An 18,934-nucleotide genomic window follows, 5' to 3' on the forward strand; every position below is an offset into this window, starting at 1 on the left:
AGCCATGATTTCTTTACGTCCTATTTTTATTTTGAATTTGTGATGATTGGACCTGAGTTAGAATCTGTATCTGCTTTCTTTCTCTGACAGTAGAGCGATCTTCTGCCAATTCATCATCCCTTTTCAGGGCCAAATAAGACATCTCTACAATCTGCATTTGCTCTTAGTTGATGTTTTCTAATGTTACCATTTGATTTACTCCAATTGCTGTCTGGAGAGCAGTGTTGAATGTCTCTCTCTCTCTCGGCCCATAAGGCCGGCAAGCAGCACATCCTGGAGGAGGTCCATTGTTTAAACCGAGGGGGACCGGTGCAGGGTTACAGCCCTCCTACACGTGGACATGAGTGTGTGTATGTGTGTGTAATGCTAAACCAGACACAGACATGTGGCTCCTTTGAGAACCAGCGTTACCTCGCTCGCGGTCCGACTCTCACATCGCTTCTCTCTCTGCTCACATTCTGAGCGTTATCCCGCTGAGTGGGTGAAAAGCAAGTGAGGCAGTAGTCAATCACTCGGCACAGCAGCCATAGAGAGAGAGAGAGAGAGAGGGGGAGAGAGAGATTGGAGGAGCAGCCAGTTGCTCGTCCCTCACTCCAGGCTCTAACTTTAAAGGCAGCCATGCAGATTCCCTTGGCTTAGACGCAGCGCTCATGACAGGATTAGGAGCCGGGGACGCGGGATTAACCGGAGATCTGCAGGTCCTAGTGGATGAGGTTGAGCCAGATTCTCTCACTGCACAGGTAGGACCAACACCTTCAAATTGAAACGAAATGCATTCGCTCCGTCCATCTTCATGACAATACCACCAAATCCCCAATATCCCCCCAACACAATAAAATGAATGACTTGTTTTGGCAAGTATTGCTTGGCACTGCAGTTTAGTTTCCGCTGACAAAATTCCCAGAAGGTTCAGAAAAAGATCACAGTTTATTGTGTCAAAACGTCTGCCTCTTTTCTGATGGTTTTAAATGGGTTTGGAGTGAGGTCACCTTGTCTTTTCTATTTACAACTTCCTCATGTTGAACGCTTACTCGAGTCATTTGAAGCATCCAAACACGTTGTTCAGTGTCAACAGTGCATTCCACAATTAATACATTTGTGAAGATATGAATGGACTATCTATCCAAAAAGCAACAAGTTATTAAATGCATCCCTCTGTAGTTACATATTTAGCCAGCTCCAAATGTGAGTTTGGAGTAGTAGACGTCGGGTAGAGTTTATAGAGGGTCAAAGCACCCTCATGTTGTTAAATTTAAAACAACATGCAATGGCTAATTTTAGATATGTCCGTGCTGCTTTTGCTATGTAAGTGACTTAAAATCCGTCTGCCATGATCAGCCGTTATGGCGCCTCTGTAACTCAACATACAAGAGACAGGCATCACTTCTAGCCAAAGTGATGGGTTAAGTTCCCCACTTGGACTCTCTTTGTACTGTGAGTAACTCTGGACAGTCATGAGCACATTATGACTTTTTGCTCAAACATAGACAGCACTTCATCCGGTTGCACATGATTTCAAGACTTTGCTAGAGCTGTCATTCAGGAGATTTGTCAGTCAGCTTCTTTCGTACAGATTTCCCAAATTAGAGGGTGTAAGATTACCAGAGTCAGACAGAGTAAGCAAATAGAGCTTGTGGAGCGTTCCAAGTTTGTGGAGCGCAGAGAGGAGCAGCGTGGGGTTTTTTTTTCCCTGGAATCGTGCATCAAGAAAAAAGGGGAACAGAAAATGCTTGACTTGCAAGTTCACGCTGATTCCAAAGAACTTTACAGAAATTTCTGCTGTTTCCGCTTGCCGCGGTTAAGTTTAAGTTCAATTGTAGAGAGAGGAGAGAGAGTGGGAGTGTTTGCTGTGCATGTTGCATACGTCTGGATTAAAAGTGCATGTGTGTCTGGCACCAAAACAACATAATGGGCTGTTTCTTTTTTTTAACTCTTTCTTACTAATGAAGCAGATGCAAGATTTTTGTTTAGAAAATATTACAAAACTGAAAAAACACTTTTACAGAACAGAAAAATGTATGTTGTAAATTGGGCTCACAATTGATAAGCTTGAAACATTTCGGCTCTTCTGCACACATACCGGAGCCGAGTGTTTAGTAGTTAGGTTCAGAACAGCCAAGAAAAAGGGGGGAGACCCCTCTGATGTCTGCATAACATCTGCTGTAAGCTGGCCGGTTGTCACATACAAACACACACACACACACGCACGCACACACACACACACACACACACACACAGACATGGCATGGACTCAGAAGCGCATGTGCATGGGTGTTGACCTCTTTGATGGGTTCCAGTTTTCTATTATTATGCTTTCGGCTTCCAGCGAAAAGGAAAAATCTGGTTTCTGGAACACACACAAAGGCGCAAATTTAGCCAACCACGAGCTTCTCCCTCCGAGTCTAGAAACTACCTCTATCCCTGTGTGAGCGAAGCAAAGCGCACGATTTCTTTTTCTTCCCCCCCCCCCCTCTTTGCCCTTCCTCCCCTTTCTGCAGAAATGAACGTGCCTGTTTTGAATTAGTCCCAGAGGGGTGTGTGAGGATACTCTCTGTTGCTTGCGCTCGCTCCTTTACGCCCGTCGCTCTCTCAACCTCGGCTTGTTGTTAGACCCCCCCCCCCCCAACCCCCAACCCACCCATCATCTTTTCTTTACAATCGCTACCCTGTCATTCTCTCCTCATGTTCCTTTCTTGGTTTAAAGCTGGATGCGGTGTCTGGTGGCATATTAACGAGCCACAGACGTTGGGGCACACTTGCACCCCAAATAAAGGGGATTTAGCCCGGAGGAAAGTAAGGTCATCTTGCCGCGAAGTCGGTAAGACACGCTCAGTTGGAAGTTCTCCTCGTTGCTTCGTCACTGCTTCTTCCTGTAATTAACTGCCTGAGAGACTTTCTGTGTGCCCCTTTGTTTACCTGGATTTTTTACATTTTTCTGTCAGTGGCCAAGGCGAGAAGGCTTTCCCGCTTGCTTTTTCTCTTAAACAAAGTGGCCCCTTGTGCTTCCAAACAATTTCCTCTCGAGGTCGAAACCATTTCCATCCCCCCGGTTGCCAGTCAAGAGTGATTTGAGCATGGAGAGCCCCCCCAGGCCACTGTGCTTGTGGGTGAGAGGGGTTTTGAAATGTCTGGTTGAGGTTGAACTGTCCTTTTCAAATGCGTCAACGAGGAGTTACTGGATTCTCTTGGTTACTGGATTCTGGCCACTTAGGGGCAACAGAGCAAGCTTGTCCTGTGATATCACCCTATGAAGTTGATTTTAGTTTTGTAAGCAAATTATTTCTCATTAAGACTTCCAGGCTTTTTTTGGGACCCTTGAGTTCCTGATCAGCGGGTGATGGCGGTGCATGGAGTAGTGTGATCTGCTGGGAGCCTGCAAGGTTGGCGGTTCGAATCCCGGCTGCTCCATGTGCCATGTTGAAGTGTCCCTGAGCAAGACACCCAACCCTTATTTGCTCCCTGGGCAAAATGTACACATGGGTTATAATGCAATGTAAGTCCTTTTCGATAAAAGCGTCAGCTAACTGACATGTAACGTAATGATCACTTAAGTGAATCCGACAGTCACTCTCTATTTTGCTCTGTCTTAGTGTCCATGATCTCCCGAGAGAACCATTTGCTCCATAGCTGCTAAATGCCATTCATTTGTTCACCAGCGTAAACAGTGTCTGTCTGACATTTACCTGCGGGGCATGTAACGTCCAGACATTTTATTGGCGCTATCCTTTATTGTGTGTCCCTATGGTGTTGGGTTAAAGATACAGATGTTCACCAGCCGCTTAGGATTCATGTCTTTCATCTGGAGTCAACACATTTAACATAATTAACATTGCGGCTAAGAACAAGGACAACAGAGCTAAACAAATAAAAGGTAAAGAATAAAGGGTATATAACAAACATATGTATATATATATATATATATATATATATATATATATATATATAGATACTGTCCTGTATATTTGTGTCTATTTTTTGACACACAAATGTAATCTCAGGAATACTTTTTTGCTGTTGGCTTCAGCTCGTTAGAGTTAAGTTTGTGTGTTCTTGGGTTAAAAGAAGCGCAGCGATGGGAAAACTGAAAAATCCCTCTGTTTTCCCTTTGGCATAATATTTTATGACCTATGGAATTTCAGCTTCTGATTTTGATCTGATGTTTAAGACTTCACTTCGGTCTTTCACTTTCTCCTTTCTGCCGTTGTGGTTTTCCTACATCTGTATTTCTCTTAAGGTCAGGGAGTGTCTCCTCTCTCAGTATGTGGGTTGTGATGGTTTTAGAGGCCAACATGTCTGTGTTTCCTCCGGTCTGCTGAGGTTACCCGTCTGAGCCAAGAGACAGACGCCATCGTTAGTCTACTTCATGTTATTGTGTCTCTTAGTGGACATTTGCATTGATATACTGGTTAATTGTCTGTGGTTTGCTTTCCCTGCTTCACTCTTATTAGCACGTAACAAGCTTTAGCTTTGGTAACCTCCTGTCTCCATGGCTAATGCGTCCAGAGAAGTCAAGCCAAACCACCTGCTTCAGTTATACTTCCCACTTCACAAGACATGTCTACAATGTACGCGGTGGGCTTCTTTCATATCCTGAACTTTAAGCCTTTGGAGGAGATGCTCCCACAAGATTGTCCAAAGAGAGCAAGAATCTGAAGAATGAGAAAAGGAGTCTGGCTTCAGATGAAGACCCTCTAAAGCTGGTACAGCAGGGAGTCACACGATGTTCAGCTTGAGTCCAGCTCACACAACGCTACACTCCCCGCACACGGTGCCCCAAAACAAATTCCACACATAGGAACACTACGGACTTCAGCTTATATTCAGGGGTTTTGTTTTGATTGAGAGCACTCTTGTGCTGGGTACTTTTGATCCGTTACTTGTCTAAAAGACTGTTGCATAAATTGTTTTGGTTTTAAGAGCCATTACGCAGATTTGCCTCTAATCCCCAGGTAATGATTATTCCATCTCAGACACAATGATGCAGTGTTTGTTTAGTCCACGTTGGTCACTTAAGCCCTATCATAACGGATTACATAATCACACTCTTACTGTTAAAAGTAAATCTATCTGATGATTTACTGGCAGCCCTGTTTGATTGTGGTCTCCCTGGGAAATCCACCTCATTTAGTTGGAATGTGAAAGTATCACAAATTGAACCAACAAAGTGGAATAAGACATAAAATCTCCAATAATCATCATCCATCTATATACAAACCAATCGAAATGCTGTTAACAACCTTGATTCCAGTACTCACTAAAGAAAATAGACTGATAAAACTGTCAGTCGAGTGAAACACTAAATAAAGCTCTGAAGGCTGGACTATGAATGATGAGGTAACTCATTGTTTCATCTTGTCGTGTAAGACTTAATGAGGCCCCCTGCCGTGGGTCTGACGTGTCAGAACAGTGCTGTCCGTGGTGCTGAAGCAGCAGACGCATTTTTAATTGCGAATTTTTCCTTGAGTAGTGCCCATCTGTTCTTTTGGGTCTTGGATCGATGATAATCTGACCGAAAGAGTTGCTCATGGCGCAGTTTAGCTCTTTAACCCCTAGGGGAATTTTTCCAGTTTCCAAAATGGCAAACACATTGCTACTACATTCCACGTCCAGACAAACTTTATTCTACTTTTATAAGTTGTGGCAATGGCAAAAAAACAGTCCACTAGTATTCAGAGCAATATCCTTGGAGAAGTGAATGAAACCCTAAGGGCCAATCAGTTTTTCTTTGGGTTGGAGGCGACTGTCCAAACGGAGCTGTGGTTGGAAATAATACTTGACTTGAAGGGCTAATTATAGGCTGGTATGGGCTAGAGGTGAACCACAGGGATGGGTGATGCCTGAGGTTGTGATAGTCCCAACTGGTATGTGTCATGAACATTACGGGCTGACCTGGCCATCGCTCTAAGGGGCGGACCTTTCCTGGTGAACAGCTGTGCATGTGGAAAATACCTCCAAGTACCGGCACTGGTCCCGACAGTTTGGAGATGGTGCATCGATTACAATATCAAAGAATAGAGAAAGTGATGAAATGCTTTTTTTGATGTGCAGTAAAGTTTAACTCGTTCCTCAGCTTGCTTTAAAAGTCAAACTGCCTTCTTTCTTTTTTTTTTGATACCAGTAGACATTTCCCTGCAGCCGTGTGTGTAGCTGCTGAGCAGAACCGATAGATATTACAGGTGTGCTGTTCCGGGCTGCAGGCATCACAATAACTCTACATGAGAAGACCAAATGACTCCACCTTGAAGCGGTTATGCAGAGACAGAGCGAGACGACGTGTCTGGGTCCGCTTAAGAACCCTCTCCATGCTTCCCACGTTAGTCCAGTTTAGTCTGGTGTGGTGTTTGGACTGGCACAAAGTCCGGCCTTGTGCTGAAACATGTCTCTCATCAGCCTCCACAATCACAGGCAAAATAATAAGCATGTTGCCCCTTCGGAGAACAGACGCTCGTCATGGTGGTGGGAAAAAAAGTTTTTGCAGTACTATTTTGATCATGATCATTGCTGCTGATTGGAGGAGCCTGTGCTGGGAGAGCGGCGCATCTGGTGCACGGCGACAATAACACCTGACAGCAACGGAGAGAGAAACAGTTCTCACACAGGTGTTAGTAAAGATACGCTTGTCTCATAGAGTAACCCCTTGGAGAGATGAGAGATCTTGACTGAACTTTTACTTCAGCTTCACATAAATCTATGAGGGCATGCCTAAACAATAAATAAATAAATAAAAATAAAGGGACCCAATCGGACAGCTAGTGGCTGAAAATAACCTATTTGATTCCTTTTGGGCTAGCAGTAACAGCTCGGCAGAAGTATATTATAGCATGGGACAGCTGTAGGGAAGGAAATCAAACTCTGGTGTTCGCTTCATTTGAGGCGATTTACAGTCGGGACAGCTGCAGAGGGTTGGAAAGTGCCTCCCCTGGTTCACTCCCAGCTGTTTCTATCTGTAAGTCGCCAACATGCCCAGCCTGTTATTCATAATGGAAAGACACCATCTGCATTGACAGGCTTGTTCCACTGTGTGAGAGACACTGGGGGGCTGTGGTTTGGTACAGTTGGACTGAATCAGCCTGCACATGAGTCTGTGTGTGTGTGTGTGTGTGTGTTTAAGGTCTCTTGGCAGACCTGTGGTCTTTGCCTTTATGCCACCGATCAATGACTTAAGGGATCCATGACTCACTTCTTTACTTTTTCTTTTACCAGAAAATGCACACAAACACACAAAAGACAAAAAGCAGACATACACATTCACATAGTAGCCGGCAGCCAGTGGTTTTGTGCCTAAAATAAATACTTTTTACCTAAAGTCCAGTTTGCAAATATGCGGTTGATGATAGTTTCACAGTCAGGCTGCGAGGAACAGAGATTTAACCATTGGGGCAACAGAAAGTGGTTTTAAAGGGACAGTTTGGGAAATGCCCTTATTTCCTTTTCTTAGGGAGGGTTTGTTGGGATGATTGAAATGAGACAATAAGCACTATATAAGTTGGTTAAATAAAAAATAAATTCCAGCTGGCAGCTTGTTTTTTCTTAGCATTAAAACTGCAGACTTGAAACAGCTGGCCTGGTTCAGCTGAAATATGCCTCCCAGCACCTATAATTAACACGTATCTATTACAGCGTGTTTAATGTGGGGGAGAATGTGGCAGACTACTCCCTAGCTAGGACGCGCTGTTATGTAGAAACCGAAGCCTCTGGGTTTCACTCACTGTTTGCAGTCATTATGCTCAGCCAAGATAAGGGTATTTTTGGCCTGAATACAATCCAACTTCACAAGATTTCAAACGAGTTCTTAAAACAACTTTCTGTCATAATTTTAATCACTGTCTTCTCTCCGTAAGACCTTACAACAGAAAGAGAGAGAGGGATAGAAGAGATGGACACGAGACTAAAGGTATAAAGAAAGAGCATTCGGGGTGGGTTTAGCTGAGAGTAGAACTAATTCATGGTGGGTCCCCAAAAGAAAACTGCATTTTACTGCAACCACATTTTAACCTGCAACATGTTAACGTAACAAATGTGTCTCTCTTACATGTCCTCTGCTTTAACCCTACAAACCTTCCCTATGTATCCACGCTAGCAAGTTGCTCCGCTGTGAGAAAACATTGTGTTGATAAGCAACTGTCCCACAGAATTTTGTGCCAAGCCACACTTCTCGTTTGTTTGTATCTGTAATCTCGGTTGGTAAAGGACATTCAAAAGAGAAATATCCAGAAACTATAACCAGACAGCTATTCATTGAATAAATCTGCACTTTACTTGGGGTCACGGTTCTCATCTCATCTATCTATATATTGTTTTCCTCTTCCCACACACAGCTGTGACCCCCGCCCCCCACACCCCCTGCCGCCCCCCACCCCTGCCACGCCACACCAGTCTTCCGACAACAGTGGTCCGAATTTGACGTGATCACCGAGAGGCCTCCCCGTGCCTCTCTCCTCCACTCCCACGATGCGTGTCCTTGCCACCGTCCTCCTGTTGCTGCTCCTCAGGCCAGCCGAGCCCCGGAGGGGCCCGCGGTCGGGGGCTGCGCGGAGCGGCGCCGGGGGGCGCGTACGGGGCAGGGGCAGGGCCCAAGTGAGTAGACGTCAAACTCAGGAGTGCAAGGAGTACATGGAGGCAGGCGAGAAGTACCTGGACTGTCAGGACAGGCAGTTCACCACCGTGATGCAAGACTGGCCCAAAGATATTCACCACCTGCTGTTGGCAAGAAATAAGATTCAGGTTTGTGCAGCCTATTAAAGAGTCACTACATAAATGGACTGTAGCTGGGGATTATGAGAGTCTGGCAGAGTTTGCATCGCTATTTTGTGCATTACAGTCTCAAGCGTCTCACTGTGACCCTAAACCCTGCCCATTTTATTGAGAGCACGAGCATATGTGTACCATGTATTTGGCGCCGGATGAAAAACGGTCTTTTCTGATCCGTATTTGTGTAGATGTTTGCATATCTGAGTGAGCGCACAGAATGTGTGTCACAGGTGTTGAGGGGAGTGAAACTCAAAGCTTTGCCATAAAGTCATAAACAAAGATGAACAACTTCGCCCTTACAGATTCCTATTAACAGATTTAATTATTTTAATGTTGGCATGTTAAATGAGTAAATAGTGAGAGAGAAAAGGAACAAAGTGGATTTTAGTTCAGTTTTAGCTAGATGTTTGCTTAGTATTATAAAACATTTAAATGTATTGTAAGTTCAATTTCATTATCAAAGCTATATCTTGCAAATTTTATTTAAAACAAATCGCTTAAGGATTGTCTTATGGTGATATTAAATAATACCTGCAGTTCAGATACATGAAGCTTTTATCTCACGTGAGGGGAATAGCTGGAGAACCTGCACAATTTTCAAATTTTTTGAGTTTCACCTGTATACACAAAGCACACCAACAGTTTACGTCTCTCCCACTAGGTTTTGAGGGACAACATGTTCTCCCAGTTCACCCAGCTGAAGAGCCTGGACCTCCAGCAGAACCATATCTCCATGGTGGAGGACGGGGCGTTCACTGGCCTCTCCCGGCTCACCACCCTGCTGCTCCAGCACAACCACCTGAAGACAGCCACCGAGGAGGTTCTGCTCCCTCTGACCCGCCTCACCTACCTCCGTCTCTATGACAACCCCTGGATCTGCCAATGCTCATTAGAAAACCTGATCAGCACCCTGCAGGTGCCGAGCAACCGCAACCTCGGCAATTTCGCCAAATGTGCGGAGCCCCATTCGCTGAGGGGCCAGAAGCTGAGGAAGCTGAACGTGACCTTGCTGTGCGCGGACCCAAACAAGGAGGACGGGGATGGCAAGCAGGTGCCGCGACCAATCAGTAAAGTGAAGCCGGAAGCCACGTCCATGTGCCACACCTACCTGTTCCCCAAACCTCTGCTGGACTGCAGCAACAAAAGTAAGATAGAAATTGAAATAAGAGAACCATGTTTACAGAAAAGGGTTATTTGAAACAAACTGAGTGTGAGGAGTGTGGACCTACTCGAAGCTTCTCTACCTATTTGATAGTTGGCATGTGTAATGAATAATGAATCACTTTACTGGCAAATATGTCAAACGCAGATTGCCCTGTCAGAGTCTCAAGAAGGAATTTGACGTCTAGTGTTGTGGTTACGATCTGTCTGAGCAAGCAGAGAAAGCGTCTGTTTGATCAGGTTTGCCACCGAAGGCGTCCCAACTTGATTGGGAGCCGGCTGGCAAGAGTCTGTTCTGTCAAACTAAAATCGTTCACTTTTAAGCGAGGACCTCAATTTCCCATTTAGGTCTGACTCGGTTGGGCCAACATGCTGGCATTGTGCGATTGTGCTGCATTGTTTGGCCTTTTGAAGGGCCGCAGGGTGGAGCGTTTGTGTTCGGTCCTCGTTCAACGCTGTCCCTTGTGTTCCAATTTCAATCATGCATTCATTAACTTTCCACAGATTTGTGTTCACCGAGGCGTTTCAAGAAGCAGTGATTACCACCAGCGTGGCACCCTGTTCGTGTGGCCACTTGTAACGCTGAGTCAGCACCGAGTCTAGAAAGCTGCAGGCGGGAATCGTTGCACATACACGAAGGAGAGATGGAGCGCAGGGGAGGCAAAGGTTCTTTCAGCTCTTCCAGTTTTCACATCTGGTTCTGACTGTGTGTAAAAATGCCGCAATGAGGCTGAAATCATACGACGCTGTAACTTGTCCAGCGCTCCATAAAAAGTGGGTCAGTGTTGCTTTTCATAGACAGTCTGGAGGCACGGATCACAAATTCTGAGTTTTTGTTTTGTTACTTTTATACGAGCTCTTGCTGCATTGATCTGATTATCTCCCTTTTATCTGTATCGTCTTCTTCTTCCTCCATCCGAATGGCATCGACTGTCAACACACGGAACTGAAAGATCGTTTCATACCAAGTGAACTCCCTGATCTTAATGTACAATTAAGCGTATTTATAAATGGAAAGCCTATGCTCCTCGCAGAAAGACATATTTCACAGAACACGGAGGGAAAAAAAACACACACAATACAGCGCCTGTTATGTGTCAACGCTCGAGGAAGGGTTTTTACATGTTTCACTTTTCTTCAACAGTAAAACCTTTGAATTCATTATCTGAAACACTGAAAGTTTCTGTTTTTCCCAAAAGCCTTACTCTCTGATCCGTCTCTTCAGATCCTTTCTTCTTCTCATGTGCTTGATAATAACCCTTTACATCCTGTGCCCCACAATGTAAGGGATGTGCAATGTGTGAATGTTGCTTAATACACTACAGCTGTTGTGCATGACATTCAATACATGGTCTCTGTGCTGTTGATTTGCAGGGTCACACATAAAGTGTACGTTTTACTGTGAGCTGATGCAAGTTGAGGTTTGGAATCTCTTCATTTTATTGTTTTTTATAGCTCTGCCATCCAGCAGCGTTTTCTAAACCTAACAACAGGTAGAGGTGATTCATCACAGATGGCACTTTCTGCTTCAAAGAGATTTCTTTTCCAACTACCATTGAATCAGGGACTCCTCTACTTGAATTAAAGGTGCCCTCTGGAGTTTTTCTTTCCAAACAAACATCCTATCTTCAGGTCAGGCCTAAATGCACTGTGTTAGTGCTTCAAAACCTACAAGAAAAAGCCTTAACATCTGCTGATGATGATGTGGGCTTGTTTTGTCCACCATGCAACTTTCCATTGAATGGCTTTATAATGAAATTAGCTGCTGTTAGACTATAACCTACATGAGGAATTAGGAAAAAGTACAAATGGTCAGAAAAATTTGCGTTCCTGGTTTTGGAGCAAACATAATTGTCTTATTTCGGACTTGGAAAGTATGTTAGGAGCAATAATTAGAAAATCCAGAAGCAGGGTGGAAACTTATTCTCAACTTTCTGTTGCCCTGCCAACAACAAACAAATGTTTTTTTCCCTCGTTGATCTCTTTCTCCCGGTCTCCCGCACACTGTTTGGAAGGAGGTGAACCACAGTGGATTTCAGGCTCCAGGCACCGTCTGTCAAAGCTCCACAAAGCGGTTAGTTATTATGGGAGTTCTGTAGAACGTTTCTCAAAGATGAGACGTGGAGCTGAGTGTCCTCTGTGGTAATATCAGTATTAGCAAGAAAGTATATGCCAGATGAGTCTATTTTATATCCACATGTTTGGCTGATTCCAGGTTATTTATTTTGAATATAAATACATCTCATGATGTTGCTCAGAAACCTACACGGGGGTATGGCTTGTTTTGGCCAGGTTCTAGACTGTGCTCATGAGGCCGTTTGGATAGGCTACAATTCAGTGACTCATATATATATATATATATATATATATATATATATATATATATATATATATATATATATATATATATATATGGTGCCTGGGCTTGCTATCAGTCCCACAAACACCTACAGTACGTGCACAATATTAGGTCAGGCTCTGCCTGGACCTCTTGGATCACAGACAGCAGGCAGCTAGTCAGCAGAAAAAAATGAATCCACCAAGGTGTCATTGGGCTGTGAGGCAGAAAGCATGACTTTTTGCTGCAGACTGTGCACGGCGCCAAGGCACTTTCGTACAATAGTTGGAAGGTCCTGTCGACACTGGGAACTGGACAGCTTTTAGGAAACTGACTTGATGCTTCCTGGAGAAAAATAAGACCCCCTGAGGTGAAACGGTCATTGTAAAAACACACAGAAATTCCACTGAAAACTATTTTTATGGTATATACCGGTATCTCAGATTTTCATTATTTTGTTTTTCTCAGTGAACTATGGTTATGGTGACATGGGGGCAAAAAAGTAGCAATTACTTGTATTTAATCCTGGACAAACAAGTTCTGGATTTATTAATACGGATTAAGGTCAGACTCATACAGTTCACACTAGTTTGTAACTCTTTTTACAAAGTTATAACTTCTTCTGCAGCCAAACCTGTTGGATACATTTGTTAAAATGAACAGTCTAATATGGAAGCTTTTTTGCTTTGTCTCTGTGCCTTAAGCATTGAGGCAATAAACATTTGGGGTGGTTGTTGTAACAATGATATCTTATAAATGTAAGTTGTCTGTACGTTTGAGAAAACACTTTCTCTCTCCTTACACAATATCAAAATGGTCAAATACCAGACAAACTTATGTTAAATGCACCTTTTGTGTTAAATTATGTTAACGGAAAATATTCCAACACAATTATAATCCTGCTTCAATAGTTATGTAACTAACAAAAAGTGCAACAGAACAACACAACGTTCTCCACATTCTTCTTGATTATTAGCTGTTACATGTCATTTAGCTGACGCTTTTATCCAAAGCGACTTTTAATAAGTGCATTTCAACCATATGGATATAAACCCAGAAGAATAACAAACAAGAAAGTGAAATTTCATCAAATAAGCCGATATACAATTGGCTTTAGAGCCATTGTAAGTACTCAGTTAACCCCAGATTATAACATAGTCAGCACTGTGAAACACAATGTGCCTCACTATTAATGTTCTGCACTTCTACTAAATCTTGGAAATAGTTTACTTAATAAATAGTGCTAAAAATTTACTGCAATACTTAATCCCTGTGTTCTACGTTCAACATAACTAACAATGGCAGCTTAGGATGTTTTGGTAAATTAAATAATGTTAAATCTGTCACTTTAACATACACCAGATGAATAAACTGACAATCCATCATGTAGATGGCATTTAATAGCCAATTGTCCAATCTAAATTCATAGCAGAGGTACTATCAGACGCATCATGCATGCGGGTAGTAGCAAAGCACAAAGGCAAGAGGGACAGATGTCCACATGTGCCCTGAAATGATGACATCATCCAGTCCAAAACCTAGTTATGAGTCAATGACTTTCATTTTTCCTGACATGTCTTCTCTCCATCTCTGTGTGTGTAATTCATTCTGCAGTCTGCAGAGGGACAGTAGGAAACAGCTCCTCCATTAAAAATCACCAAACACAGAAGGTCCACAGCTGTATCCCTATTGGACAGAGAGGGTCCGTTTTGGCATTCACGGTGGAAGTCAGATTTTTCACAATGGGGCTTGAGAATTTGATTCCAAATGCCAGCTTTATTACTTTTTCTAATCTGAAAATACTGCTTGAACAGAATTGCAGGTATGTACACCTGAGGCAAGATGGGATTCTATTCAGACTTTAAAGAAGGATACCTTGTCGAAGTCTGTTCTTGCATCTGTAAATGTCCCTGCCTGCAGCACACTCAACTCATCACAGAACAATTATAATTTCATCTTCCCAGGGCATTGGCTAAATCTGTGCTCATGCTGTATAAAGTGTGTCCTTTGTGTTGGATGTGCAATACTATTTTCTCAGTCAGTTATGATTCATGGCGCAATACGTTGGCTGATAAATTGCAACATCTGTGGCGGTTAAGCGTGTGCATGCAACATCTGCTTTTTAAAATGGCCACTAAGCATTTTTCCAGAGAATTAGACAATCTGTTTGGATAAATATATGCAGGAAACTAGTCCAAATGCATAATTATTAACCAAACACATATTGTACACAATCTTGTTTTTTCATACCTTCAAAATAAAAGCCATTTAAAATGATTATTTGTTAGTCAGTATCCGGTGCCTCACCATAATCAGGTACCCTCTCGTCTGCAACGACTTTGCAAACAGCTTTAACATTAATCAATCTTTATTTCTTCATTTTAATCATACAAATGCCAACTACTCAGTTTGAAACAGAATTGCATCATGATTGTGAACGGGGAATCTTTAACCCAACATTCGGGGGACATGTGTTATGGTGTAGGATTCAAAACTCCAGCAAGATCCGTTATCGGAATGGGAATGTGTGGGAATCACTGTTTCCTACATTAGAGTTCTCAACAACACTCTGACCGGTGGGAAATGTGTGTGTGAGGCTGGGTCACGCTGGAAGAGAGTGGAAACAGGCATGAAATATTGCTCTACATTTTCACACTCCATTTTGAAATGGTTAAATGTTGCACAGAAAACCCAAGCAACATCTTTAAAATGAATAATGATACAGACAGATTTCCAGCTCTGCTGTGGGGGTTAGCTTTGCTCTCTGTATGCTGAGTTCATTGGCTTCAGTCCTGTAAACCAAGCAACAGGAATACAGGACTTCATCTTTATCGTTGCAGCCCTCGTCACGGTTGCTGATATGACATTTCATTTGTTTTTCAGATTTGGACAACATCCCGTTTGAACTGCCCTCCGACATAGTGAAGATGGATCTGTCGAGAAACACCATCAAACATCTCAGGCCCAAACAGTTCCTGCTGTCCAAGGACCTCAAGCAACTCAACCTTAGCAACAACAACCTGCACCATTTAGACACAGGTAAAACAACTGCAACACACACACACACACACCTGAACACTTTTGTGCATTATCCTTCAGCCTAATTTACTTATTGTCTGGAATCTGTTCATTAAAGCCATGAAACAAGGAAAGGTGTGTGAAAGCTGCATTAGCATTTAACACATACCGATGACCCCAACCGTGGGATAAACCTCAAAGTTACCGGGCGGGTGATTAGCACCACAGATAATCCAGAGAAATCTGACACACAGAAGAAATAGAAGAACCATCATAATCTAATACTTCCTTAGAAAATTAGAGCATGCTTTGACATCTTAATACCTCTAAGTATTCAAATAGAACAATTCTCAACGTTTTGTTACTGGTGTTAACCGATGAAGACAGTGACGAAACAATACTGATAGAAATGACAAAAATATCCAAACTGCATTCAAATAAACGTATGACTTTCAGTGCGAAATAGAGAACAAGGAAAGGTTGAAGAAAATGGAATTGGGAAACACAAGATAATAAAGTTAATGGTTAATTTTTACTGATGTAAAATATCTGCTCTGAATAGTAATTCTGCCCCATTTATTATTACTATTATAACTGGCACAAAAAAAGGGCAGACTCATTACTCTCTAAGGGCTAATATTGTCTGAGTTTATGTCTTCCTGAGCGGAAGGGAACTCCTCTATTAAACCTTGTAGTTTTCTTCATTAGCCTGTAACACATGTCAACAATCTACTGCAGCTCGCTCCAGTGTGTCCGAGGCTGCATTCAAAACAGGGGGGAAAAAACAGGTTATGTATTTGTGATCGTGACATGTGGTAACAGTCTTTCTCCTTCTAAGCAACTTCATATTTGGAGAAGAATAAAATATTTGGAATTCATTACAAGAGGTTGTTCATCATGCCTCATCATTCATGATTCTCGCTGACTCTGACACACATGGAGACGCACCGTCGCTTCCTTGTTAGTTTTGGCCGATGTGTCTGCCAGATTGTTGTGGTTTTTCCTCGCAGTCCTAAACCCCCTCCAAAGAGACAAACAATGGGTTCAACAGGGCCAGGAGAGTACGCTGTATTTGAAGGTTCATTTAGTGCGCTTTCCTATAATCGGTAACACTTGACATTTTTGGAAATTGTCGGCGCCCTGCCCGTCTGGAACTCCAAAAGTCCAACCAAGACTGCATTATTAAAAAAGTAAAGTCTAAAAACTGTTTAAGCCTTTGTCGAAGATCCTGCTTGCCTCCATTTCCTTTGTTTTTCTATAACTGACGCAACAACGTAACTGCAAACAATTATGTAACTGCTGGACTTACCCAACAGTGATTTGTGTAGGTACGCTTACCAGAGACGTTGAAATTGTTGTTATTTGTTTGGGAAAGTTGTTGCCCACATCAGCCGGACCAACCCGAGGGGGAAATTAAAGGTATATTTTTTTCCTCATGGCTGGTGCTACTAGCGATCCTCATGGGGGTCTTACTAAAGCGGGTGGAAAAATACTCATGAACTCAACATATTTTTTTTTACACAGAATGCTTTGGCACAGTTTCCTGCACAAGAACAAACCAGGAAATTAGACCACACTGGGATTTCTGTGGCCACCGCGGTTCAAAAAGCAATTAACAGTAGCCCATTTGGGAGAGTCGTGAGTCCTATGAGAGAGAGATAAGACATGGGAAGGGAAGGTTTGGTAATCCCTCCTCTTTACTCTCACATAGGTCTATCTTGTTGTGTCATCTTCGTGGTTGAAGGACGAGATCACGCAAACAGGAACTAATCTGTTACAGTGTTGGAAAATGGATTTAATGAAGATTATCGTCCCCAGCGTCTGTCCTTCATGTCTCTGTCTCGGTGCTGTCTTTATCCTGATATATCCGATACTTTATTTGTTCCACACATCCTCCTCTTTTTCTTGCTCCTCCCGTTTTCCTCCCCTGCTCTCTTCCGCTCAATTAAGATCAAAGCTATAAGCCCAGGGCCAGTGGACAGCATAATAACAGTGTCCATGGCCCCAATTTGACAGGCTGACAACAATATCTGGAACCTTCTTCCGACGCCAACAGTCTCATTAACTCAGGTTTCGCCCGGCAATTCTTCATCTAAAAAGTTTGAATCGTGTTCATTTTTTAATTTTAATTGGACAGCAGCAATGTTTTTAATGGCTTCTGGTACAGTACACATAAAAATGAAACGTATCGTCCTAAATGTATTCAATAGCAAATTCTAAAAGCAGCCCTCATCTGTATTCTTTTATTCACGGTGCTTTGAAACAAGATTGGGTGCATTTCTGCTGCTTCTCATTGCTCCTCAAAATAGCTTCGGTGGAGCCGGGTGGATTGTAGCCAACATCGCTGACAGCAAGTCACGACAGAACTGCTGGCAGAGCGAGCAGTGTTTTCCCGAGGGGGAACCAGAAGGTGGAAGCCAAGCTGGACTCCTCTAAAGTGGAGCATTCAGCAGCTTAGGAGTGCGATTTTCCCTTTCCGGGCTGAAAAAGAGGGTGAATGTTGGGCTTACATTTGCAAGCTGCCCACAACGTGAACAGTAATGTTGCACCGTGTCTTCAGGATGTGTCTAGAGAGCCAGATTGACCTTTTCAGCATCCAGGGAGCGGTCTGAGATGATGCCAACTTATTTTGTGCCAAACTTTCTCTACTTTCCCAGCTGCATTTGCGGGCCTTCTCCACCTCCAGGAGCTCGACCTGTCCAACAACAGCCTCCATTACTTTGAGTACGGTGTACTGGAGGACCTTTACTTCCTGCAGAAGCTCACGCTGGCGAACAACCCCTGGATCTGTGACTACAACATCCACTACCTGATCCACTGGCTCAAGCACCACCAGGGCGTCTCCTACACCGGCCTGATCTGCTCCGAGCCCAAGGAGTTCAGGGGCTGGCGCGTGGAGGACTACGTCAAGACCTACAACGGGGACTGTCCCATGGACAAACAAACTGGGGGGATGGATACGGAACAGGAAGGACAAGTGGGGACGGAGAACAACGCACAGGAAGAGATGGGGGAGACGGGTGAGATGCAGGGTGACGGTCTGCCTTTGCCCCTGAGGGAGAGGAAGCGGAAAATGTTTGAGATCATCAGGCTGAGTTAGAGTGTTGGTGCGTCACACTGGTGTGGGTTCAGTATGGAGGGAAGAAGAGTGTTGGGTTAACATATATATGTACATATATATATATATATATATATATATATATATATATATATATATGTGTGTGTGTGTGTGTGTGTGGAGAGAGGCTTACTGGTGGATGAATAAAGGTAGACTCCCTGAAAGTAAAATTTTGATGTTTAGCTGAACAATGTGACCAGTAACATTCTGCAATGAAACGTCTTTTTGAAAAACAATATAAAAATCAAACAGATTTTGATTCATATTGCTATTTTTTACCTCATAAAAAAAGGTTTAGGAGCTTTTGTTTTTGCAGAGCATCCCCCAGCCCAGTCTGTATCAGATCTAATAACCTTCACAAAGACGTACCTTTGGATTTCCTACACAAGGAACTGCAAGTGTTTCCTCTTCTTTCCTGTTACAGTCATTTTATTATTGAGTTCAGGATATACTATTTTTTTTCCTTTCATAAAAAGCATTTTTTCTGCTAATAATGTACAACGATGTCTACCTGTTTTCTGGAAATAAAATTGGGTTATTGTTTTTTT

At 43.1% G+C, this 18,934-nt stretch overlaps 1 protein-coding gene across 1 annotated transcript; it reads left to right on the forward strand.

Annotated features, from left to right (window-relative positions):
• The first annotated feature begins 443 nt into the window (after positions 1–443).
• On the forward strand, positions 444–18,456 carry lrrc17 (leucine rich repeat containing 17). Its single transcript, XM_037462070.2, has 5 exons — positions 444–740; positions 8,319–8,724; positions 9,413–9,896; positions 15,134–15,289; positions 17,926–18,456. The coding sequence occupies exons 2-5, from the start codon at positions 8,452–8,454 to the stop codon at positions 18,366–18,368; spliced, it is 1,356 nt and encodes a 451-aa protein (XP_037317967.2). The 5' UTR covers positions 444–740; positions 8,319–8,451; the 3' UTR covers positions 18,369–18,456.
• Positions 18,457–18,934: the final 478 nt, after the last annotated feature.

This window comes from Pungitius pungitius, chromosome 2 (assembly GCF_949316345.1).
Source record: "Pungitius pungitius chromosome 2, fPunPun2.1, whole genome shotgun sequence".
Lineage (NCBI taxonomy): Eukaryota > Metazoa > Chordata > Actinopteri > Perciformes > Gasterosteidae > Pungitius > Pungitius pungitius.